The sequence below is a fragment of the Cricetulus griseus genome, assembly GCF_003668045.3.
Source record: "Cricetulus griseus strain 17A/GY chromosome 1 unlocalized genomic scaffold, alternate assembly CriGri-PICRH-1.0 chr1_1, whole genome shotgun sequence".
NCBI classification, from domain to species: domain Eukaryota; kingdom Metazoa; phylum Chordata; class Mammalia; order Rodentia; family Cricetidae; genus Cricetulus; species Cricetulus griseus.
In genome coordinates this window covers 98525953-98551299 of record NW_023276807.1, presented here as the reverse complement: position 1 = coordinate 98551299, position 25347 = coordinate 98525953, and the positions used below count along the sequence as shown (strand labels likewise).

The window sequence follows — 25347 nt, the reverse complement described above, 5'->3', positions numbered from 1 at the left end:
TACGGCATAGTCTCACTAAATAGACCTGGCTGGCCTCAAAATCAGAGAGATCCACCTGTCTCTGCCTTCCAGGTGTTGGAATTAAAGGTTTGTGCCACTATAGTGGGATGTTCCAGCTTACAGAATCCAGCAAAAACGTGCATATATTTACCACCTTATTATAAAGGCTTTTTTTTTTTTTTTTTTTTTTTTTTTTTTTTTTTTTTTTTTTTTTGGTTTTTCGAGACAGGGTTTCTCTGTCCTGGAACTAGCTCTTGTATACCAAATGGTCTCGAACTCACAGAGATCCACCTGCCTCTGCCTCCCGAGTGCTGGGATTAAAGGCGTGTGCCACCAACGCCCGGCTTATAAAGGCTATTTCAGGAATGTAAATAAATCAATCAGATGAAGAGAAGCTGAGGGCTAGTCTGAAAGTATCTCAGATACTCTGCTTCATGGAGTTGGAGTGCACCACCATCTTGGCATGTAGACAGGTTTTTGAACAACTACTGTATGTTTTGCAGTACATAGCCTGCAGAACACTGTCTTCATAGACTCCTATGGAGACTGTATTGCACAGGTGTGACCAAAACAAGGACAGTAATGCTAAAATGCATTTGTATACCAAAGATATAACATAATGTAACGCTTACTGATTTCTCAGCATTCCTTCCTCTCAGGCACAGGACAGGACCCTTCTGAAATGATCAAAGGATAGATCAAGGAATTTATGGTCACTTGTAATAGGAAGACTTGGGAAGATTAAGAAGTTTTTGGACCCACTTGAGTAAAAGGGACTCTAGAGTTTCTGTGGGCTTACTTGGGGAGAAAGTTATAAGGCAGGAACCATGAACAAAAACATGGATATAAAATAACACAGGACGCAGGGCGGGTGGTGGCCCACCCCTTTAATCCCAGCACTTGAGAGGCAGGTGGATCTCTGTGAGTTCGAGGCTAGCCTGATCTAAAAAGCAAATTCCAGGACATCTAGGACTATTTTCACAGAGAAACTCTGTCTCTAAAATAAAATAACAGAGGAGGAAAGTGTAAAAATACTCCCTGAATCTGACCAAATAAGGCCAATTCTGATGGTATACTTGAACGTGAGTTCAGCCTTGCTCTGGGATTTCAGTGGTGAAAACTTTAGCATAAGCTTCGGTCTCTTTGCACAGTTCCTAGGTGGTTTTAGTGCTTCCTTCCATCCATGTCATCCTGTAGTGTGAAAACTCTTGCTCACTCTCTTCCAGTCCTTCCACTGCATGGCAGTCCCAAGCCTGTTCGTCTTCCTGTTTGTATCACATCAGTTCCATGAATACTTCAAAGCCTTCTGGATCTATAGGGTCTCCTCCTTGTGCTTGGGCCAAGATAAGCCCCTGACTGTGGACTTCTTACCTACCCCCTTTGTGAGCACAGACCTTCCGGGAACCTCCTCTTCTCTCAGGAATACCTCCTATATTAGTCAAGCTAGAAACCACAAAATACTCGTTTTGCATTTATGATAAAACATTTGTATCAGAGAGAAGCAGATGAGAAAACTGGCCTTTTTCTATACTGCTGGAATCAATATTAAAATGTACCTCTCAGTCTGTACATTAGAATAATTGGGGACCCTCAAACTATCTTCTGTCCTTTCAGACTATAAATCAAGGTCAGCTGTGGGAATCCCAACCTAGCAGTCTTTGAAGGGTAAAAACCTTAAGGATTCCAACAAAGCCCAGCCTCCTGAATCCATATTTCATTAGCTTGCCCACCCGCCCTACCTTCCTTCCTGGGGTCTTGCCTCATATCCACTTTGGATATGTCCTCAGTGTTTTTGTGCTTCCGTGAGGATCAGTGTTGAAGACTTTATAAATCGTGAAGCTTAACTGCATAGAAATGGCTCGGAGCTCTCTGAAATCCTCTGACAACTCTCTGTGACCAGGAGCATGTGGATGTACTAAGAGTCAGGGATAAGAGAAAAGCACATAGTGATGCTATATTTTTAAAGATAGGGTCTCATGCCACCCAAACTGGCCTAAAACTTGATCGGTAACCAAGGTTTGGTTTGATCTCCTGATTTTCCTGTTTCCACCTCCCAGGTTCTGGGATTACAAAGATGTGCCACCTGATCCTGTAAATTTTGTATATTTTAATCAGAAAAATTATAAAGCCCTAAGCAGGTCTTTAATTCCCTTTGTACCCATGGCTGGTTTGGAACTTGATTTTCCTGCCTGGATCTTCCAAGTGTTGATTAATAGTGTTGATTTGCCACCATGGTTAGCTTCCCTCTAACCCCTACCCCATCAAACTCAGGACCTCTAGTAAGCTAGGCAAATACTGTACCATTTACCTACATCCCATCCTGGATGCTGTGAATTTTAAATAGTGTCACATAAAGATATCTATAGGTAAAAAAAGGTGTCAGGTTGTTAGTTGTTTGAAGCTGTAGGGAAAGTAGTTTGAACAACTACCCTGAATGCACAGGTTTGACATGAGTGTAGACATGAGTTCCAGCATCTCCTTATTCGACTACAATCTTTATAATTATAATCCCTGACCTTTAGCTGGAGGCTTGACCTTTCTGTGTCTCAGTCACCTCATCTTTAAGGCAGATGATGGTGTCTTCTAAGATTATTTTCAGAGTTAAGCTTTGTATAAGGGAACATACTTACATTGCAAGCTTTCTGTGTAAGCCAGTGTGGCTTTGAACTTACTGCAATGATCCTCTGTCTCTTGGCTTACATTTGTGAGCCATTGCACCTGGTATCTCCCACTTTCTTGTCTCTCTTTCCTTCCACTTCTTTTTCCCTCCTCCCTCACCTAGGCTGGGCTCAGAGGGCCCTCCCTATTGCCTCAGCTTCTTGAATAACTAGGACTATAGGCTTTTTATAAAAAATTTAAAGATTAATTTTAGAGCAGTTCCTCAGTTATGGGTTATATTCCATGATTGTGATTATAATGTCTGGAATAGGGATACCTTTTTCCATAATGTGCTTAGTTGGGTCCAGGTTCCAAGTAAGCCTCTGGAGGACCATTTTAATTTGTACTAGGTTGTACTGTAAACCATACTTCCTTGTGGACACATTTCCTATCACCCACAGCCATGGTTGGTTCTATGTATTTTCTGATACTGTGGTAGTAAGAGTAAAGCATCCCACTATCTCCTGGTAAGAGAATGCTTAAGGAGGCTTTTCCTAGACCTTAAAGAAGGTTCATGATTTTAGTAGGTACCAAGATAGACACTAGTGTGTATTGCAAAATGCCAGAGTTGTTGAGTGGACAGGTCTACACATCGAGCTTCCATCATTGTCATCTTTTGGAAATACACAGCTTAATTAGAACCAGATTAACTTGTAGAGCCAACTGCAGTGTGACATCCTGTTGTCTGAGGGTTTGCATTCTGTGCTGGTCATTTCTTCCTTGCTTATTTTGACATGGAGATGGGAGAGTTAACATCTTGTTCCCATTAACTCTTGTCCTCAATTTTTTTTCTTTCAAGTTTAATGCCTGAACTAAATTCCTGCCTAAAATTGCCATCATCTGTGTCTTCTGTTTCATATTCCACAGTAACTTCTCACCAGTGACAAAATAATTTTTCCTAATGTGAGATTTAAGTATAATTGAAAAATTGCCAGGCGTTGGTGGTGTACGCCTTTAATCCCAGCACTCGGGAGGCAGAGGCAGGTGGATCTCTGTGAGTTCGAGGCCAGCCTGGTCTCCAGAACGATTGCCAGGATAGGCTCCAAAGCTACACAGAGAAACCCTGTCTCTTAAAACCAAAAATAAATAAATAAATAAATAATTCAGATTAACATACATTATGTCAACAAATGTAAGGAAATATGAAAATTCTCACACATACCCCTAATAATATTAGGATGTGAACTTACATTTAATTTAAAAGCCAATTTATAAGTCCAAAATTATGTCAAAATTTCAGCCACTTAAAGAATTTGCTCTTGCCCATCCACCATGGTGGGTGGATGAAAGACCAGAGCTGACGTGGAGTTAGCTCATTAAATAACTATAATAAAGCTTCATGTAGTTTGCATCAAAAAAAAAAAAAAAAAGAATTTGCTCTTGCCTCTGTGGCATTAGACACAGTTTGTCAGCATTCCTGTACATCCTTCTGACTTTGTTGTGAAGAATGAGCTGAAAGCTGAGTATGAATTTGTTTAGAGTTTTTTGAGCTGCAGTCATTCTTGTTGCTCAGGTTGGTCTCAAAATCATGTGATCATGGGGCCTTCCTAGCCTTTCAGATAGCTGGGACTACATCTATATGCCACACCATAGAATTGCTTTTTAATCACAATTAAAAACTCTAGGATTGCTTTTTAATCACAATTTTGGAGTTATGGCAGTTTGTTTAGCAAACATTGTCTTCTGTGTGCAACATGTTGTGCCTCAGAAAGCTGGAGAGTAGTAACAAGCTTCCTTAGGTGATTACAAGCAGGTCTCCCTGAAGCTGTATTCAAAGGGCATCAGGGCCAAGACCAGGAAGCCACTGCATGTTGAACAGGGATTCTTTGTAAATGCCCAAGAACTGGCAAATCCATCACACTTACCTCCATGTGTATCCTGTGCTTTTACAAGTGCCACAGCTGTATCCCTAACAGTTTTTGTCTACTCACAGTGACACTCCTACACTCTAAAAGTAATTGCTGAAGGACTCAGTATACTCAGAGACAGTTGTGCTTTCTATAAGTGACCGCACAATGTTTCTCTTTCACTCTCTTTGGTTGTGTCTACATACCCAATATCCAGATGGCAAAACTTTCCCTTGTTTTTGTTTTGTTTTGTTTTGTTTTGTTTTTTTCTGGTTGGTTGGTTGGTTGGTTTTTCGAGACAGGGTTTCTCTGTGTAACAGTTCTGGCTGTCCTGGAACTCACTCTGTAGACCAGGCTGGCCTCCAGCTCACAGAGATCTGCCTGCCTCTGCCTCCCAAGTGCTGGGACTAAAGGCGTGTGCCACCCCTGCCAATGTGTTCAAATTTTTTTTTTTAAATAAGAATGAGCAATTTCAGCTCCCTTTGAGGCCCTCCCTTGTGTCTGAGCTCTACAGGATCACTAAATGAGACTGACTTTTCTCTGTGAATCCTCTACTTGAAGGGAAGCACTTGGCTGTCTGTATCTGCATACCCTAACCAGTGAAATGACCATGGCTCTCTGGGTGAAGAGTTTGATGTATTTGAGTAAATGTTTTGAGCTTCACTAGTGGCCAGGAAGTTGGGGTAGAAATGCCTGAAAGCTCACAGATAGTAGGTAGTATAAGGTGTACTTAGCTGTGTGTACTTAGGGTTCTTAGGGTGTTTTTTTGGCTGTTGAATTCTTCTGTTTCGATGCTGCTGTATTCTACAAGAAGACTAGACTGAAGATCCCCTATTCTTTGGAGCCCAGTTCTGAAAGATTAGGTCTTCCCCCCTTCATTTCCTTTGTCTCCCATCACATAGTGGCCTAGAAATATATGTAACTTCCCAGTAAACACTGTGTTGTTGGCTTCTTGAGGCCAGGTTAGAGCAGTGGGATCAAATGATGCTGCTTGGTGGCTTCTCAGTATCAGGGGAGTGGCCTTCCTGCCTTTTGATCGGCCTTATCCAACTCTTCTATGAACAGGTCCCACATTTACCAGAGCAGGTCTCATCCATTGAACCCCTAATCACAACCTCGTTTCCTTTTGTGTGTGTATGTGTCCATGTCCATCCGTCTGTCCATCCCTCCGTCCATGTTGCCTGTTCCTGTGGTGATGGTATAGGATTTTGGTGTTGAGGTTTTAAACTAACTCTCACCTGTCTTTTTCCTTCTGCGCTCACCCATGCTACCCTACTCTGCCTCTCAGATCTTGCAGTTTTCAAGGAACGACTTCGAATGCTAACAGTAGGAGGTATGAAAATAATGAGCCTTTCACCTTTCTGGAGTTGAGGACTTCATTTGAATAGGATTGCAGTTTTCCGTAGCATGTGACTTGGGGAAAGTTAACACAACGTTTATCGGTGTTTTAAAGTTAATTGTTTTAAAATACATTTTTTCCTTCAATTAGTTATTAACCAACAAATAGAGCTATGTACCTGGTGTACCTGGGCTTATTTATTTCTGTTCACTTTGTGTTCTGAAGAGCATTTCATCCTACACATGCTTTATCATCGCTTTGCTGTAAACTTCCATTTTCAGCATTGTTCGTCTTTAGCTCTGCATGGTGGCTTGTCTTATCCTCTATGTTCTGTTTGTGGTTTTTGCTAGACTCTGGATTCCTTCGGATTCTGCTTCCTGGGCATTTTGAACAAGGTCTTGAAACCGTTCCCTGTTTAAAAGACAACTGAAGTATTAGTAAAAGTTTTCCATCGGTTCTTGGAGACTTGATTTTGGGTAGAATGCCCTTGAGGAATCCAGAGTTGAGGTGCTGGGGCCATCTGCCTGCTGTATTCTCTACTTACCCCTCACTTTCCTGGCCAGTTTCTTTCCCTTCAGGCTTCTCTTAAGATATTTTTCTTTTCCTATGTCTTATTCATAGTCCCTGTGAGACATTAAACTTCGAATTTTGAAACAAGTGTAGACTTGTTCAGTTGTAAGAATTAATGATTTCACAATTGTACCCATCGGTGTAGTTGTGACTGTAGCACTTATTAGGGTTAAGACCCAGAACCCTTCCCCTCTCACTCTACCACCATGCTTAAACCCTTACACTACTCGTGTCTTCTCCATTTCTGTAATTTTATCATTTTATGAATGCTATGAAAATGGAACCACATTTGTAACATTTTGAGATTGGGACTTTTCCCTTCAATTTAGTTATGTAGAGACACATCCAGGTTTAGTGTTTTCAGCTGAGTAGTATTCCAGGACATAGAGATGTGGTTGTTTTAAAGGAGTCACAAAACATTTTAATTTTTGTGATGTTCAGTTTATCCATTTTTTTTCCATCATATTGTGCTTTCATTGTCAATTTTAACTTTTCCCTTAGCCTTAGGTACCAAAGGTTTCTCCTTGTACATTTTGATAGGCATAGTAGCCTACACCTAAAATCCTACCACTTTGGAGGCCACCCTGGCCTATAAATGTTTTATAATTTTGAATAAGTCTAGAATCCATTTTGAATTTATTTATGTATAAAATTAGTGTCTAAATTGTGATTTATTTAAATACTTATTTTGCCCATAGTCTCTGATTATTTTGGCATTGTTAACTGGAAAGTTTCCTTCAGTGAGACTTTTATACTTTTTCTCAAAAATAGTAGAGTCAAAAGCCAACTGCTTGAGAGGCAGAGGCCAGCCTGGTTTACAAAGCGAGTTCCAGGACATCCAGGGCTGTTACACAGAGAAACCCTGTCTAGGAAAAAATAAAATGAAATGAAAATAGAATCTGGCACTTGCTTCTAAGCCTGACAAACCTTTCATTTCTGGGCCTTTGATACCACATGCATGCCTTGGAGCGTGTGTCTCACATACACAAATAACTACATACAATAAATTTTTCAAAAACTCATTAGGCCTTATTTGTGTTTTCAGTTTTTCTTTAGCAGTGTGAACCCTTCCACCAATATCACATCTAGATTATTGTGGCTATTAAACTTTATTTTCACAATTCTTATTTTAGAAAGAGTATTTCTGCCTATATAAAACCTTATCAACATTTTATTACAAATTAGGCTAAACTTAAAGGGAAATTGAGAATTTCCTTGGTTCTCCTTGGTTCATTTCTTCTAAGTGGTAAAATATCTACAGAGTTCATGATATTCCCTTTTTATCTTTTATCTTGAGGATCTGTAGTGACATGGTGTTTCATTCCTGACATTTGTAAATTGTGTTGTCTTTGTTTTACAAGGGGATTGTTAGTGTACTGATCTTTTCAGAGTAATAGCCCTTTGTGTCCCTGTTTTTCACTATTGTTTTGTGTATTGATTTCTGCTCTTTTAGTTCTTTACAGGTGCTTGTTGGTTTTTGTTTTGTTTTTCCCTCTTCTCATCCTGGGTCAGGATTAGGGACTTAGATTATTGATTAAAGACTCTTCTTTCTTTCCTTTCCTTTTCTTTCTTTTTTTGGATTTTTAAGACAGGGTTTCTCTGTGTAGCTTTGGAGGCTGGCCTGGAACTCACTCTGTACACCAGGCTGGCCTTGAATTCACAGAGATCCACCTGCCTCTGGCTCCCAAGTGCTGGGATTAAAGGAATGTGCCACCACCGCCTGGCTAAAGACTTTTCTTGTCCAGTGACCTTGAGTCAAAGCCACAATAATGAGTTCCTAATGGATCTAAGTCCTGGATGCATCTCTGTGCCGTCACACAGCCTCAGGCATTTCACTTTGCTCCTGCCTGCCATTTTCTGGTTCATCCTGAAATATTCTTCTTCTTTTGAGATAGAATCTCAGCACATAGACCAGGCTTTTATCAAACTCACAGAGATCCTCCTATTTGCCTCTCAATGTAGAATTAAAGGCATGTGCCACCACATCTGGCAAATATTCCTATTTCATTTCTTTGCTTTGATTTCCTGTTATGCTAAGGATTTTTATGCCTGCCTTTAAAAAGTTCTATTTCTATTTTTAATATAGTGGAGTGATAATGGTGGTGTTTGTTATTTGTGTGTTTTTGGTTTTTATGTAGCCCAGGCTGATCTCAAATTCATTGTGTGCCTGAAGCTGACCTTAACCCTCTGATCCTCCTGCTCACCTCCTAAGTGTTGGAATGTACTGTCATGCCAATCACTAAGCTCTATTTAGTGTGTGTGGGTGCTGTAGTGATCTGAAGACAACTTGAGGGAATCAATTCTCTCCTCTACATGGGACCTGGGGATCAATTCAGTTCATCAGACTTGGTAGCAGACTACCCATCGAGCCATCTCACCAGCTCTCTTGTGTGTTTTGAAATTTTTTAAATGGAAAAAAGACATTTTGGTAGCAGACCTCCTCTGGACACAGCTTCTGTCAGTGGCATTATCTTCTTATTTATCTCTCAAGAGGAGGCAGTTTTAGACTCACTCAGGTTTTCCCTGAAACCTCAATTTGGGTGCTGAGGCTTGCAACAAGTTAGTGAGAGACAGTGGGCAGGTGCAGCAGGAATTGTCTCACGGTCTCTGGTCTGATTGTCCTCCTTCTGATCTTGACGTAGAGCAGCATTTGTGGGGCTTTGTTTGTTCTCTGCTGCTGATTCTCTCCTCTCTGTCTGGGATGTGGGAGCAGAAGAGAACCTAGGGGCTTCCATGACTTTGTCCACTGACTTTGTCTGCCTTCTTTTGGCCTTTGAACAGGGGTATCTTACCCTTTTTTCTACATAATTAATTTAGAGTTTGGGGTTGGAGTTAGTAAAGAAACAGAAAAGAGTGATTTTTCCACCTGCGCAGAGCTTATGTCTGTGGGTTTCACTTCTCAAATGACTGAAGATCTAGAAATGGGTCCAGCATTTCTGAGGCTGATCAGTGCAGCCCAAGAACTGTGAATTACAACTGAGTGTTACACCGAAAGGACCATCACACAGTGTATGCATCCTTTACCACTTAGTGCTGATAGTGTAACAGTGCAGTTCTCATCTGCGGGCATATGCTTGACTAGTTAACATCACAATTTGAATGTTTATTTTCTAAATTGAACAGTGTACTGTTTTGACACTGTGGTCCTCTGATCTTCCCCTTAAGCTGAGATTTCTGGTATTTTATCTTGTTTTATTTGGTGGTAGTTACTATTTTGTTTTGAGATACAGTCTTCCTATAACCAAGACTGATCTTGAATTCCTGAGCTTCCTGCCTTCACCTCCAAAGTGATGGCATTACAATAACCGCACCTGGCTTGGGCTGAGTTTTGTAAGCCTGGAAAAGTTTCTTAAAAATAATTTTATTAGGGGCTGGAGAGATGGCTCAGAGGTTAAGAGCACCGACTGCTCTTCCAGAGGTCCTGAGTTCAATTTCCAGCAACCACATGGTGGCTCACAACCATCCGTTATGAGATCTGGTGCCCTCTTCTGGTGTGCAGAAGCAGAATGGAAGCAGAATGATGTATACATAATAAATAAAATCTTAAAAAAAAGAAAAAAAAGACTCATTGCTTTTAAAAAATAATAATAATTTTATTAAACCAAGCACAGTGGTGCATACCTATAAATCAGAGCATTTAGGAGACTGGCACTGGAGAATTGCCACTGGATCAAGGCTAGTCTGTACAAAATGAGCTTGTCTTTAAAAACACAACTATAGGGGCTGGAGAGATGGCTCAGAGGTTCAGAGCACTGACTGCTCTTCCAGAGGTCCTGAGTTCAATTCCCAGCAACCACATGGTGGCTCACAACCATCCATTATGAGATCTGGTGCCCTCTTCTGGTGTGCAGATATACATGGAAGCAGAATGTTGTATGCATTATAAATAAATAAAAATCTAAAAAAAAACACACAACTATAGAAAATATTTCCTGTTCTCTTCAGTAAACACTGTGGAGCTGTTGTTTATAAGCTGGGTTATAAAAGGCAAGAGCCATGTGTTTCTATAAGTCCATAACTGCTGTTCCTTTGTGATAAAATAATAGGAAAAAAACAAGTAAATAGGCTTAAGCCCTTTACTTTTACCATCATCTTCCCCTAGGTTTTTTTTTTTGGGGGGGGGGCGTATTTTGTTTTAGGTTTTGTTTTGTTTTGCTTTTGTTTTAGGTCTGCACTGATGTTAAAGACTGAAAAGGGTTCTCAAATCCCTCAGAGAACCAGGCAGGCTAGTGCACACCTGTAATTCCATTACTCAGAAGACTGGCAGAAAGATTACCTTTGTTCAAGGTCATCCTGATCTACATATCGAGTTCCAGGCCAGTTTGGAGCTAAATAGGGACTCTGTCAGGGAACGGAACAAAAAAATCACCCTGGAGATTTGTGCCAATGCTTGTGTTTGCAAGTTCTTGCATTAGTGTGGTTTCCTGATTCATGTGTCACACAGCAGCCCTTATTTATACTTAATTCAAGCAGAAAACAATGAGAATATTTTATCTCAGCCAGTCGGCTGCCAGAGGCTCCGCCAGTTGTCTGTTGGTTCACTTTTTATTTCTGGAGCCTGAGAAAATGCTGGCATCAGGTATTCAAATACTGGTGACTCTTATACTGCGCTCTTAATCCTTCTTGAATTGATAATCATTTCAGAGTGCCAAACTGGAAAACAAACCAATGATGTCATTTGGTAGTTTCTCCTTTAATGATTTCAAGTTGAAATAAGCGTGATGTTAAAGAGCCTCCTATTGTTCTTATTAGTTTGAAACATGCTTTCAGAGATAAAGAGGCATCTTCCCTGTAGTGAGTGCTCCAGGGATAGTGGATAGGGAAAGTGAGGGTTAGACCTGTAATTGACTACCACTTCAGAATACACCTAGAATAGCCATTTGGGTGTTCAGGGAAAGAGGCTTGCCCCTAATTCAAGGCTAGGGGCTGTTTACCTTTTCTTTGCTACCCTAGGTGTACCCTGAAAGACACTTCTCCCACAAGCTGCTTGGTTCCTAGTGACTATTTCTCCCTCACTTTGTAGACCCCAGCTCTCTGTTACTCACTTTGTAATATATACTCATATTCCTGTTAATGACTCATATATGGTCTGCTGTTCTCTATCAGTTCCTCATTTCCCTCTTTAATTTTCTTTTTATTTACTTTTGGTTGATTTCTTATGGTTCTTTCCACCTCAAAAAAATTGGCTTTTATCTTGGGACCTTCAAATATATTTAACTCTGAATTGTAAATAATTGCCAAACACTGGACTAATATGTGCATAATAGCTTTATTATGGTTTATGTAGTAATAATCTTAGTGCCTAGTTATTGTTAAAATTTCTGGTTTTGATGATAAATATTGCTTGTTTTCATATGCACATATATTTATATATATATATCAGGGGTATGTGATACTTTTTCTTTTTTTGCTCTTTGGGGCATCCCTTCTCTTCCCTTCCTGTAAACTGTGACCCCTGCATGGCTGTACCTTGTCCTTCATCGTCTGTAGGGTTCTATGGCCTAGACGAGTCTGACCTTGACAAGGTCTTCCACTTGCCTACCACCACTTTCATCGGGGGACAGGAGTCTGCACTTCCTCTTCGGGAGATTATCCGCCGGCTGGAGGTAAGAACAGTTTTTAGAAAAATCTAACAGACTTGAGATCAAGCTGTTTGTTTGGGTTTTGTCCTGTATTTTTAAAAAAATAGATAACCTTTTTTGTTTGTTTGTTTTTGGTTTATAGTTAGAAATCTATTTTTTGATTAATTATGAAGAGGGAAAAATTTGGTTTCACGAAAAAAAAAAAGCCGGGCGGTGGTGATGCAATGCTTTCAATCCAGTGCTCGAGACACACACTCTCTCTCTCTCTCTCTCTCTCTCTCTCTCTCTCTCTCTCTCTCTCACACACACACACACACACACACACACACACCACACACACACACACACACACACACACACACACACACACACACACACACACACACACACACACACCACACACACACACACACACACACACACACACACACACACACACACACACACACACACACACACACACACACACACACAGAGGAATGGTCAACTTGAGGAAATGCTCAGGATTAGTCCATTGTGAATTAACTTTGTGTCCACCTGTGCATCATTGTCACCGTACTGTTATGTTGTCTGATCCTGCTGTTTTCGGCATGAGAGCTACCTATTAACTATTGAGCACTTGAAGCCAGGTGGTGGTGGTGGTGGTGGTGGTGGTGGTGCACACCTTTAATCCCAGCAACCAAGAGGTAGATGCAGGTGGATCACTTAAGTTTGAGGCCATCCTGGTCCACAGAACTGTTGAACAGTTGAAATAGGCAAAATGCCTGAATAACTTTAACTGTTGAAACAATATGTTTAATATATTGAGTCAAATAAAATAGTGAAATTCGTCTCATCTATGTCTACTAGGAAAATTTAACTTATTAAAATTTTCTAAACATACATTTGTTAAGTTCTGTGTAATTACACCACAACATAAGTGAAGCATCACCACCAGTATGGTAGTGAGGAGTTTATGTGCATACCTATATTCTAAGTTGGGAGGACAACAGTTATGGCTTAGGCTTTCTGGGGTCTCATGTATTCATGTATTTCTCTGTTTTGGTTTTCTTTCTTTCTTTCTTTCTTTATTTCTTCTTTTGATTTCTTGAAACAAGGTTTCTCTGTATAACAGCCCTGGCTGTTCTGGAACTAGCTCTGTAGACCAGGCTGGCCTCACACTCACAGAGATACACCTGTCTCTGCCTGCCAAGTGCTGGGATGAAAGGTATGCACCACCACTGCCCAGCTTAACTTTTGGGTTTTTGGGTTTGTTTTGTTTTTTGTTTTTTGTTTTTTGTTCTTGTTATTGTTGGTTTTGTTGTTGTTTTGTTTTGTTTTGTTTGTCTTGTTTTGTTTTTTTGTGGTGGTCTCATGTATTTCTGCTGACTCTTGAAAACATGCAAGTTCTATCATCTAAACCAAACATATTGTGCCATATAAGCCAGTGCTCCTCCAAGAGGCCATGTCCCAAGTGACTTGGCTTTTCTGTGTTATCCCAACCTTTACATCTTACTGATCTGGTGCTTTCAGGACAACAATCAGATGCACACCACCCCATCCAAGCTGTATGATCTGTTCCCATCTTTTCCAGGCCCTTCAGTACCTTCCCATCTCTGTGGGAATGGGAGAGTGACTAGTGTCTCATCTGGTTTATTTCCCATAAAATTCTGAGTCCTATGTAGCCCTGAGCCTGGTGTGAAGGGGTGGACAGCCCACAGCACACTCAAGGGCTGCCTCCCATTTCTTTAGCTGATACAAGCCGTAGATCACATGACGCAGTGATTATCTAGTAGATCTTGAGAAAAATTAGAGATACTACTTCTAGACCCCCTTAAACTAGTTTCATCAGAGCAAGAAGCTAAGAGATCTTGAAACTCACACAACTACCCAAAATAAATGCAATTTTCCTGAGAACTGGGCCAAGGATAAAGGGAGAAGAAACAAAAATAAAGCCATTATCTACTGTCCAGACTTCCAATTGCATCTCTGGATTAATTGCTAAAGTAATGCTGACAAATTAGGTAGAGATTTGATTTCTAGAGTGTTTAACTCAGTAGTTTCCTCTGTGCTTTTAGTTGTTAAGTAATGGAAATTCTGCCTGTTGGGCTTAAAAGACATGAAGGAGGGACCTGGACAACAGACTCATGCACAGGTTCAATGCAGTAGTGACCAAAGGAAGTCTTTCTTTCCTAGCACCACTTCCGTCAGCAGGCCACCCAGGGTAACTAGTAGATAAGGAGCCAGTTGTTGGTTGTACTAGGAAGATGGCCTCCGTGATGCTTGGTGCGAATAGCTTCTCTGGGACTGAATTATGTAGAAGCACGCCTTGTTCTTCTGATTGCCAGATTCCTCACATGTCTGTAAAAATGAGACATAACAATGCAATGGACTGGTGAAAGCTGTGAAGTTATGGATAGCTTAATCTAATTAAGAAGTTCTAAGAGTTAATTTAGATGATAAATCCCAGCACTCAGGAGGCAAAGGCAGGAGGGTCTGAGTTTGAGGCCAGCCTGGTCTATATAGCAAGTGCCAAAACTACATAGTGAGACCCTGTGTCAAGGAAAACAAAAACAAAAAACATGGTTTGAATTATTGAAAACAACTTCAATTTCAAAGGTCTTCCCAGAAATATGGCTAGAAAGGCTGTAGTATATTTCGGGCAGCCTTACTTTTGTAAGTTCAGTCAAAGCCTCTCCACTGTGCAAAGAATAGGCACCTGACCACAAATCCAACAAGCCTGTAACTATAAACTGCCAATGCCAGCAGGGCTCATTGTCTAAACCAAAAGGAGGCACAGAAGGGGGCCTCTGGCTATTTGAAGTCAGCTGCACTTGGGTCTGTACAGTTGGCAGCATCAGACATCTTGTTGCCTTTGCTATCCCAGTGCTGCTGCCCAGTTTACTTTCACATCTGCATTATGGGCCTCTAGGACAGTGGTACAGGTGGTAAAGGCTCAGCAAGGACTGAGAGTGTGTAAGAATACTGGAGTTGGGCGTCCCTAAGGTGAATTTACAAGCGCCCATCCAGTTAGGCTGCTTTTTTTCCCTTAATTTTCTTTCCCGGAGAGCTAGCTGGTCTCTACCTTTGCAGGGCTGACAGCCACCTCCTTTCCTAGACTTGGTTCAAGGCTTGTCAGGTCTATTAAAAACCTGTTCTTTTACCTCGTTGTGGAGGCACACACCTTTAATCCAAGCATTTGAGAGGCAGAGACAGGTGGATCTCAGACTTCAAAGCCAAGTTGGTCTACAGAGTGAGTTCTAAGACAGTCAGGGCTATGTAGAGACCTTGTCTTAAAAAAAAAAAAAATGGTCCTGTGCTGTCATGTTCTTCAATCCTTAAGCTTCCAGGGGAATCAGTTATTAGAAAGTTGAAGTTAAAAGTCTTAAGTGTTTAAGTAGCCACTGAGCTCATTAGCTTTTCTTCTCATGGATGGGGGAGCATACTGTAAGGACAGCCTGCCTTTCTTAGAAAGGAATCCAGTCCAAAAGCTGGCATGGTCTTTGCTACTTACTATGAAGATAATGAACTAGTTATTCATTAGCCTGGTTGGCCCCTCAGGTTCTGCGTGTACCCATAGCCAGATCCTAAGAAAGTGTTACATGGCTGTGTTAGAAGGACCTCAGAAGCTAACTGTGGAATTTATAAGCTGGTAATCCCAGCATTAGGGAGGCCAAGGCAGAAAGATTGCAAGACTGATACCTGCTTGGTTTCTGCTTTCCGTCACAGCGCTTTAGGTATATGGGAGAAGGCAGTTTGTTCCTCCCTGGCCTGGAGAATAGGGCAGTTGGTATATTCTTACAATGAAGCCTGGTTAAACATACCCTTGTCTGTATGAGGGTAGTGTACAGGTAGATGACTTATTGCTGGCATGCTGGAATGCAGTTCATGTTCAGCAGTAACTTTTATGTCCTTGTATATATGTGGACAGATGGCCTACTGTCAGCACATTGGTGTGGAGTTCATGTTCATTAATGATTTGGAGCAATGCCAGTGGATCCGGCAGAAGTTTGAGACCCCTGGAATCATGCAGTTCACCAATGAGGAGAAGCGGACCCTGCTGGCCAGGCTTGTACGGTCCACCAGGTAAAGAGGTGTGATTTGGGCCATGAGCTCCCAGGGGATCCATGGCCCATTTGTGGAGTGTGGGTATCCTGTCCTCCAGGGTGGTGAGCCTGCAGGAAAATAGAGTTGGCCTCCATTGTACCCTCTTGTCATTTGAGAATGCCTGACATTGAGGCTGGCCCTATAGACATTGCTTTTCAAGATACTTATTTCTCCACCAGGTTTGAAGAGTTCCTACAACGGAAGTGGTCCTCTGAGAAGCGTTTTGGCCTGGAAGGCTGTGAGGTGCTGATCCCTGCCCTCAAGACAATCATTGACAAGTCAAGTGAAAATGGAGTAGACTATGTGATCATGGGAATGCCACACAGGTACCCATGGCCCTTGAAGGCACAGTATTGGGGCCCTGCTAGAGATCTAGTAGAGCCTAAGTATATGAAGATGTGCTGCCTTCCAAGTTTCTTACACTCCTACATCAAGATGACTACAGAGTCAGTGTCAAAGTTAAAGCCAAATATGATTAGACTTATATTTCATTCTATAATGAGTTTTGTTAAAATTAAATCCAGGTGGGCATGGTAGTATATACCTATAATAACAGTACTTGGGAGGCTGGGGCAGGAAGATCACAAAATTCAATTTCAGGTTGGGCTAATATAGTAAGTGCTAGACTAGCCTTTCCTGCACAGTGAGAGTATACCTCATAGGTAGATTGCCAGTGCCATTGCTGCTATCTCGGTTACAAGAATGACAGCACTCTGAGATTTGGGAGAGGCAGGGTGCTAGGGCTGGTAGCATTTGTGCTTTCTGCCTTTCTTCATACATGGGTTATGCGTTATAGCTTAGTATGCCTGATGGCCAGAGAATTGATTTCCACATTAGCTTTGGCTCATAATTATTCTTGGGCTATAAACCAAGGAGATGCTGTGTCCTGGATAAGGGGCAGGGAAAGGCATCTTTGTTCTGGGTATTACTCACTCTTCCCTGTGTCCCAGAGGACGACTGAACGTGCTTGCAAATGTCATCAGGAAGGAACTGGAACAGATTTTCTGTCAGTTTGACTCAAAGCTGGAAGCAGCTGATGAGGTGAGGACTGGTTTCTCAAAATGTCTTAGCCAAAGCTCCACTCCAGACCATTTACAAGTTGCCTTCCTTATTGGAATTGGCCAACCTCCTCTACCCAGCAGCTTTGTATTCCTCCTGCTGGGGGCAAGAATATACTCCTTCTACTCAGGTGACCCTGTACTTGTATCTGGGAGGGATAATGTTGGGGAAAGCTTCCCCATCTTCCTGCAGTTGGGCTCTAAGAGTAAAAAAAAATCCCATCTGTAGGGCTGCCGTTGAGAACGAATCTCTCCAACCAACATCACTTGCCATTTTTACCATCAGGGTTCTGGGGACATGAAGTACCACCTGGGCATGTATCACCGCAGGATTAACCGTGTGACAGACAGAAATATCACTCTGTCTCTGGTGGCAAACCCTTCCCACCTGGAGGCTGCTGACCCTGTGGTAATGGGCAAGACAAAAGCTGAGCAGTTTTATTGTGGAGATACTGAAGGGAAAAAGGTAAGGCCCTGAGACACTGTGAGTAAAGTTCTTTCCACCTCATATTTCACACAGTGCTTAACAGATGTAATCACACTCCCTCCAAGTTATAACCACCAAACTGGGTAAGGTGTTATCTTGTGTCTTCACAATGCTGATGGAGGAGGTAGTTTTTAGTTATGAACAGAAAAAGTGACTACAAGGAAAAGGTGTGGGACTCAGATGTCAGGAGAGAGTGTCACTGATCAGACAGCTCCCAACTACTAAGACATTTCCTTTGTGTGACAGAGAATGCTGAATATTGGTTGGCTGGCTTACTCAAATATAAAAACCCTTATCTGACTTTAATCTTATCCTTATTTAATCTCAGGATATAATATTTTAGTTGTAGCAAATTTTATATTTTTATAGTAAATTGAGTTCTTATTAATGATGTTAAAAACTAAGAAACCAGGGGGAGAATCATGTACTCAATGTACATGGTGCAGTGTACATTGAGTGATATGTAAGAAAGACACTGTCAGCCTGCTCCCAAGGATCTTTACTCTGTTTAAACAAAAGAGATGGGGTGGGGGATGTCAGGAAGTCAGTCAATAGTGAGTGCAGTGAAGCTGCAAAATGAAGCACTTCAGAATAAGCATCCATAGATGTGGGGTCAAGTTAGATGAGAAGTAAGACAACCAGACATATCAGGGCTCCAGAGATGTCTCAGTGGCTAAGAATACATGGTACTCTTACAGAGAACCTAAACTCAATTCCCAGCACTCACATAAGACCTTTCAACAACTGCCTGCAACTCTCGCTTCAGGGAATCTAATGCCTTCTGGTTTCAGCACACCCTGCACATGCACATAATTAAAAACAAAACAAAACAAAATAGTGGCAAGGGGGAGGATCCTGGAGAGATGGCTCAGTGGTTAAGATCACTGGCTGCTCTTCCAGAGGACCTGGGTTCAGTTCCCAGCACCAACATGGCAGCTTACAACTGTCTGTAACTCCAGTTCCCAGGGATCTGATGCTCTCATAAAGACATACATGCAAGCAAAACACCAATGAAAATGAAATAAAAATAATTTTTTTTTTTTAAAAAAGAAAAGGTCAGGTGGTGGTAGGGCATACCTTTAACCCCAGCACTAAAGAGGCAGGCAGATCTCTGAGTTTGAGGCCAGCCTGGTCTACAGAGCTAGTTCCAGGCCAGCCAGAGCTGTTACACAGAGAAACTCTGTCTTGCCAGGCAGTGGTGGCCAACTCTCACTATAGCCCAGGCTGGTCTCATCTAAGTGATTCCTCCTCAACCATTCCTGAGTGCTTGGATTATATATACGTGTACCACCATACCTGGTTTTGCTATTTAAAATACTATAAATCTGGACTGGAGAGACAGCTCAGCAGTTAAAAGCACTTGTTGCTCTTGGAGATGTGGTGCAAAGAATACATGCAGGCAAAACACCTACACATAAGTTTAAAAAACAAATTATATGCCAGGTGTTGGTGGCACACGCCTTTAATCCCAGCACTCGGGAGGCAAGCAGAGGCAGGAGAATCTCTGTAGATGAGGCCAACCTAGTCTACAGAGCAAGTGCCAGGCCAGGCTCCAAAACAATACAGAGAAACCCTGTCTCAAAAAAACAAAAAACGAACAAACAAACAAAAATAACAAATTATAAATCCCAGTAATATGCTTGGCAGCTTATGGGAAGGTGGCTGGGATAGCTTTGAGAGGCGAAAGCAATTTCTCATTGGTGATAGTGTCACAGGCACATAGAGGATACTTACTGGGTTCCAGTTTAGGGGCTGGGTGGTGCCACAGAAAATCTTTTAAGTAGATGTAGAACATCTACAGTGAGGCTTCAGTTATGTTGGGAGACAGGTAGCTCCATGTCCATTTAGAACACTAGGGTTATATGAGGGGGCTAGCCCAGATATTTGGCACTGGGTAAGTAGTTTTACAAATGTGGACAAGCGGGCTGGAGAGATGGCTCAGAGGTTAAGAGCACCGACTGCTCTTCCAGGGGTCCTGAGTTCAATTCCCAGCAACCACATGGTGGCTCACAACCATCCGTTATGAGATCTGGTGCCCTCTTCTGGTGTGCAGATATACATGGAAGCAGAATGTTGTATACATAATAAATAAATAAATAAATAAATAAATAAATAAATAAATAAATGCAAATGTGGACAAGGCTAGGTGGTGGTGGCGCATGCCTTTAAGCTCAGCATTCAAGAGGCAGAGGCCGGCCTGGTCTACAGAGTTATTTCCAGGACAGCTAAGGCTGTTATACAGAGACCCTGTCTCAAAAAAACAAAAAGAAAAGAAAATGTGGACAAAACTCTACTCAAGCAGACCTTGTTTAGAGTTTTGGAAGTGTCCTGAGAGGTGATAAAATAATGAGAAAGGTAGCAGAAAAGGGTTCCACATTATTGGTCTTTCTTGGGATCTAAATGAAAGAAATTGGCTAGTTCCTGGTTGGCTGGAAATTCACTCATGGGTTTATTTTGCTTTTCGAGATAGGGTTTCACTGTAGCTTTGGAGCCTGTCCTGGAACTTGCTCTGTAGACCAGGCTGATCTGGAACTCACAGAGATCCACCACTCAGCTTGTTCTTTTTTTTTAGATTTATTTATTTATTATATATACAACATTCTGCTTCCATGTATATCTGCACACCAGAAGAGGGCACCAGATCTCATAACGGATGGTTGTGAGCCACCATGTGGTTGCTGGGAATTGAACTCAGGACCTCTGGAAGAGCAGTCGGTGCTCTTAACCTCTGAGCCATCTCTCCAGCCCTGTTCTTTTTTTTTTTTTTTTTAACTTTTTTATTTTTATGTGCATTAGCGTTATGCCTGCATGTATGTCTGTGTGAAGGTGTTGAATCCTGGAGTTACAGACAGTTGTAAGCTGCCATATAGGTGCTGGGAATTGAACCTGAGTCATCTAGAAGAACAGCCAGTGCTCTTAACCCCTGAGCCATCTCTCCAGCCCCATTTCTTGTGTTTTAGGAGTGTACTTTGTTGTTGTGCTTTCCTTTACCCCAGTACAGATAGCTGCCAGCCGATTTCTGAGTTACTTCCTCACCTTACTCTAAGTCCTTGCATGACCTCAGCCTAGTGAAGAGAAAGCTTAGTCTCTTATCTGTTCTTGCTACTTTTCTGACATTCCTTAGGTGATATGATTTCTACTAAATTTAGAGCTCAGTAAGGTGGCAGGTTACATAACCTTAGTGGTCAGAAAAAACTGTATACTTGTGTAAATTGGGCTGAGGTCAGTCCATAACCTTGTGCATTGAGAAACTCACCTAATCTGACTTGATACTAGTGTAGCCTTTTAGATTTTGTATTCTGGGAACATTCCTCTGTGACAGTTTAAATCACCACTGTGTTGGTATTTTAGTTACTTCTCTATGTCTGTTATAAGACACTAAGACCAAAAGCGATTTGGGGAGGTAGTATTGTTATTTCAGCTTATAGTTCCATATCACAGTCCATCAGAGGAGGAGGTCAGGGCATGAACTGGAGGCAAGAACTGAAGCCCAGCCCATGAAGGAGTGCTGTTGACTAACTTGTTCTTCATAGTTTGTTCAGCCTGCTTTTGTTTTGTTTTGATTTTGTTTTTTGCTTTTTTGGTTTTGGTTTTGTGGGATTTTTTTGAGATAGGGTTTCTCTATATTGCTTTGGATCCTGTCCTGGAACTCACTCTGTAGACCAGGCTGGCCTCGAACTCCCGTGATTAAACACATGTGCCACCTGGTTGCTTTTTTTTTTTCTTTTAATTTAATTTAGAAACAATCTTATTTTACATATCAATCCCAGTTCCCTCTCCCTCCCATCCTTCCCTGCCCCCCTGCCAACCTCCCCCATCCCACCCCCAATCCACTCCCCAGGGAGGGTGAGGCCTTCCATGAGGGATCATCAAAGTCTGTCACATCATTTAGAGGAGGGCCTAGGCCCTCCTCTGTGTATCTGGGTTGAGAGAGTATCCCTCCATGAGGAATGTCAGCCTGCTTTCTTATAGCATCCAGCACCATCAGCCCAAGGGGGGCACTACCCACAGTGAATTGGACCCTCCCACATCAATCATTAATCAAGAAAATGCCCATAGGCTTGCCAACAGACCAGTCTGGTGGGGGCATTTTCTCATTTGAGGTTCCCTCTTTCCAAATGACTCTCTGTGTCAGTTGACATAAAACTAACCAGTACAAGTGACTCAACCAGTGCAAAGGGAAAACTTGCTCCTGCCTGGGATGATTTCAAAAACTGATCACCATTTCCCAGTGTGATACCCAGTTAACATGAGCCCCTGTGTTCAGTTTGCAGCACTATATAAAGCTGAGTGTGGTAGTGAAACTCTCAGGAGTTAGAAGTGGAAGGATGAAGAGTTCAAAGGTCATCCGTCTACTTAGCAACTTTTAGGCCAGCCTTGGCTCATGAAACCCTGTCTTTTAAACACCATGATACCAAAAGGAGAAAGAATTCTGCCTCTAAATAGTTTCAGACTCAAACTACATCCTCAGTTCCTCCCTTGATCTGTAGCCCACTCTGCCTCACAGTGCTTAAACATGCCAGCTTCTTCAAACCAGGTAGGCAGTCATATACCAAGCTCTACCTCATTGACTGTGGACTTTGTTTGTTTGTTTGTCCTGTCTGTTTTTTTTTTTTTTTTTTTTTTTTTTTTTTTTTTTTTTTTTTTTTGAGAACCCTGACTATGGGATTGGGAAAGCCATAGGCTATATAGCCAAGGAATAGGTCCTACTGGGGATATTGAGCTAATAGGTAAACTCTGGGTACCTGGAGGAGATGTTGATAGATGGTGTATACAGAGATAATAGAAAGAACCTATATATTCACTAGCTCTGGCTTAGAAACTGGTGTTGGTAAACAAATAGCTGTAAATTCTAAATTCCCATCCTTTCCTGGAGAAATCAAGGCTGGTAATAGACAACACAGTAGGAGGCTGCAGTGTTGGTGCTGTGATGCATGAAAATAAGGTACCCTGAAAGGCACAGCACATGAAATAAAGTGAGCATCAGAATAACTGATGGTATCATGACTCTCTTACATGCTATTTGTAGAGTAAGATAGGAATCATGAGCATATAATCATAAATTGGGGAGAAGGGAGAAGATGCCAATTAATAGATACAGGAGTAACAAATCAGAGGTCATCATCTATTAGCCACTCAACCAACTAGGGTGGATCAAGATATTGCTGAGGCTGAGATGAAGGTTTGAGAAGGAATAAAATGAAGTTCTTTCCACCAAATATTACTGTGTACTCAGTGCCTGAGAGATGAATTGAAGGGAAATTGGCAGACCATGATCAGACCAAGTGACCCTAGCTAACCTATCTGGTATGTAGGAGCTGCCAGAGATACAAGAACTAAGGAAACCCATTCCCTGGGGTGACTGGGGCTGGAGCTGCTTTCTTGGATGGGAAGGTTTTTAAGGTGTAGAAGATGTCTTGCAGGATGCAGAAGGGATGACACATCAGATATGTGGCTTTCTCTGTATTTAGGGTGGGTACTAGCAGGTAGTGGCACATGTGGATATGGTAGCAAGTCCAGCTAGAAAGGAAGCCCTTCTAGAAGGCTTTGTACTCCTAGAAGCCTTTTGTACTCCTGTTACTTTGAGTTGTAAATGACTTAGAAGCATTACCCTTGTAAAAATTATGAACTGCACGAGATGGCTCAGTGCATAAAGGAGCTTGCTTGATCCCCAGAACTCATAAATATAGAAAAAAAGAATCCAACTCCACAAGGTTGTCTTCTGATTTCCACACCCGAACTGTGGCATGTGTACCCTGTTCTCTCTTTCATGTACTCAAACACAAGTTATAAAAACAAATTGCAGCTCATTTCATCCACTTACTATTGTGTGACCTTAACCGTCAAGATGTGTTACATTTGGAGTCTCTTTTGCAGGTGATGTCTATCCTGCTGCATGGGGACGCTGCCTTTGCTGGCCAGGGCATTGTATATGAGACCTTCCATCTCAGTGACTTGCCATCATACACAACCCATGGCACCGTGCATGTGGTTGTCAACAACCAGGTAACCTCAGGTGTCAGTCAGTTGCCTCCGATGTATCCTCCTGGTCATTTAAAACCTTCACTGTTTTGTGATTATAAAAGTGGGGTTTTTGTTAAAAATTTGGATGACATGTGAGGTTAGAGAGCTGGCTTAGCAGTTATGAGCACAGCTGTTCTTCCAGATGTCCTGGGTTCAAATCTCAGCACCTACATGCCAGGTCACAACTGTCAGTAACTGTAGTCCTGGGGATCTGATGCCCTCTTCTGGTGTGTATACAAAACACACATACACATAAATAAATTTCTTTGGAAAGCCACTTTTTACAGTGGAATGATTTTAATTACATTGTTTAAGGGAAGGGCATTATTGTTTTAGAGTATTTCTGTCTAGAGCCACAGTTACAAGTAATTGGTTTTCTTTGTAAGAAACTGGAGTCCTATATACATATCTTACCATCTGCTCTTATTTACCACATTATTTCCTGATTCACATGCTGTCTTTTAAAACAGTGTTAGAAGAGGAAAAAAAAAAAAAGCTTTAGTAAAAGTAGTCACTAGTCACTATAGATTGTTTCATAAAGTGAACTTCTAATCTTAGGTTTTCTTGTTTCTAGTACTACTTCAATTAATAATATTCTTCTAGTTCTCACAGTTTAGTTCTGCCCAGTGTTGACACATGCCGTCTATTACCTATTATGTCCTTCCTTTGGGTAATCTCACTCAGTATTTGTAACTCTCCCTGACAAATACTCAACTACTGATTAAGTATAAACACTATCTTGGGTATCAAACAGAGAAAGGGATATTGTAATCTACTAACACAAAACTTACATTTCATTAAGGTGTAGGGGCCCAAAATACCAAGAAGGAAAGGGAGGCCAGAGGTTGATAGCAATTAATTCTCTGTTTGATGACTAAGTGGAAACTGAAAGGTCAAGTAGACAAATGGTGGGGGTGGAGCAGACAGGAAGTGTTTATGACTAAGGAAGTTTGTCTGTTTAATATGAGCCAGAGCTGCCATCAACCAGTGCTCAGAAAGCTCCAGCAGGATAGTTCAGCCTATAAAGCATTTGCCAGGGAACCCACGTTCACTGCCCTGCTACCATATAAAAAGCTGTGTATGAGGGCTGGAGAGATGACACAGCAGTTAAGAGCACTGGCTGCTCTTCCAGAGGACCCAGGTTCAATTCTCTCGACCCACATAGCAGCTTACAGTTGCCTATAACTCCAGTTCCAAGAGATCCAAAGCCTTCTTTGGCCTCTGCAGGCACACACATAATATACATACATGCATGCAGGCAAAACACTCGTACACATTAAAAATAAATTAATTTTTCAGAAAGGGGCACATAGTTGCATATATTTATAATCTTAGAGTTAGGTGTAAGAGTTACAGTTCTGCCTTTAATCCCAGCACTCGGGAGGCAGAGGCAGATGGATTTCTGTGAGTTCAAGACCAGCCTGGTCTACAAGAGCTAGTTCCAGGATAGCCTCCAAAGCCACAGAGAAACCCTGTCTCAAAAAAAAAAAAAAAAAAAAAAGAACTACCATTCTGATGGAAAGGTCTTCTGGCACTCGGGAGCCAAAGAATACCACAGGTCACAGTAACAGCTTACAGCTCTGCTCCAGGGAAAGGCTTCCCCAGTGTAACAGCTCTGTTACTGCAGGGGAGGGGTTCCCTCAGAGAAGTTGTTACAGGTCAGCTCAGTTCTCTGGAGTGGAGAGTGGAGTGTAAC

At 41.7% G+C, this 25347-nt stretch overlaps 1 protein-coding gene across 4 annotated transcripts in view; it reads left to right on the top strand.

Moving 5' to 3' along the window:
- Positions 1-25347, top strand: part of Ogdh (oxoglutarate dehydrogenase) — a 68723-nt gene that overhangs the window by 30111 nt on the left and 13265 nt on the right. For all 4 annotated transcript variants that reach the window (XM_027388170.2, XM_027388173.2, XM_027388171.2 and 1 more), the window contains exons 5-10: positions 11905-12020; positions 15907-16061; positions 16262-16408; positions 17033-17123; positions 17427-17606; positions 23505-23633. In XM_027388170.2, the coding sequence (XP_027243971.1) occupies positions 11905-12020; positions 15907-16061; positions 16262-16408; positions 17033-17123; positions 17427-17606; positions 23505-23633 (818 nt within the window). The remainder of the gene's footprint in view (positions 1-11904; positions 12021-15906; positions 16062-16261; positions 16409-17032; positions 17124-17426; positions 17607-23504; positions 23634-25347) is intronic.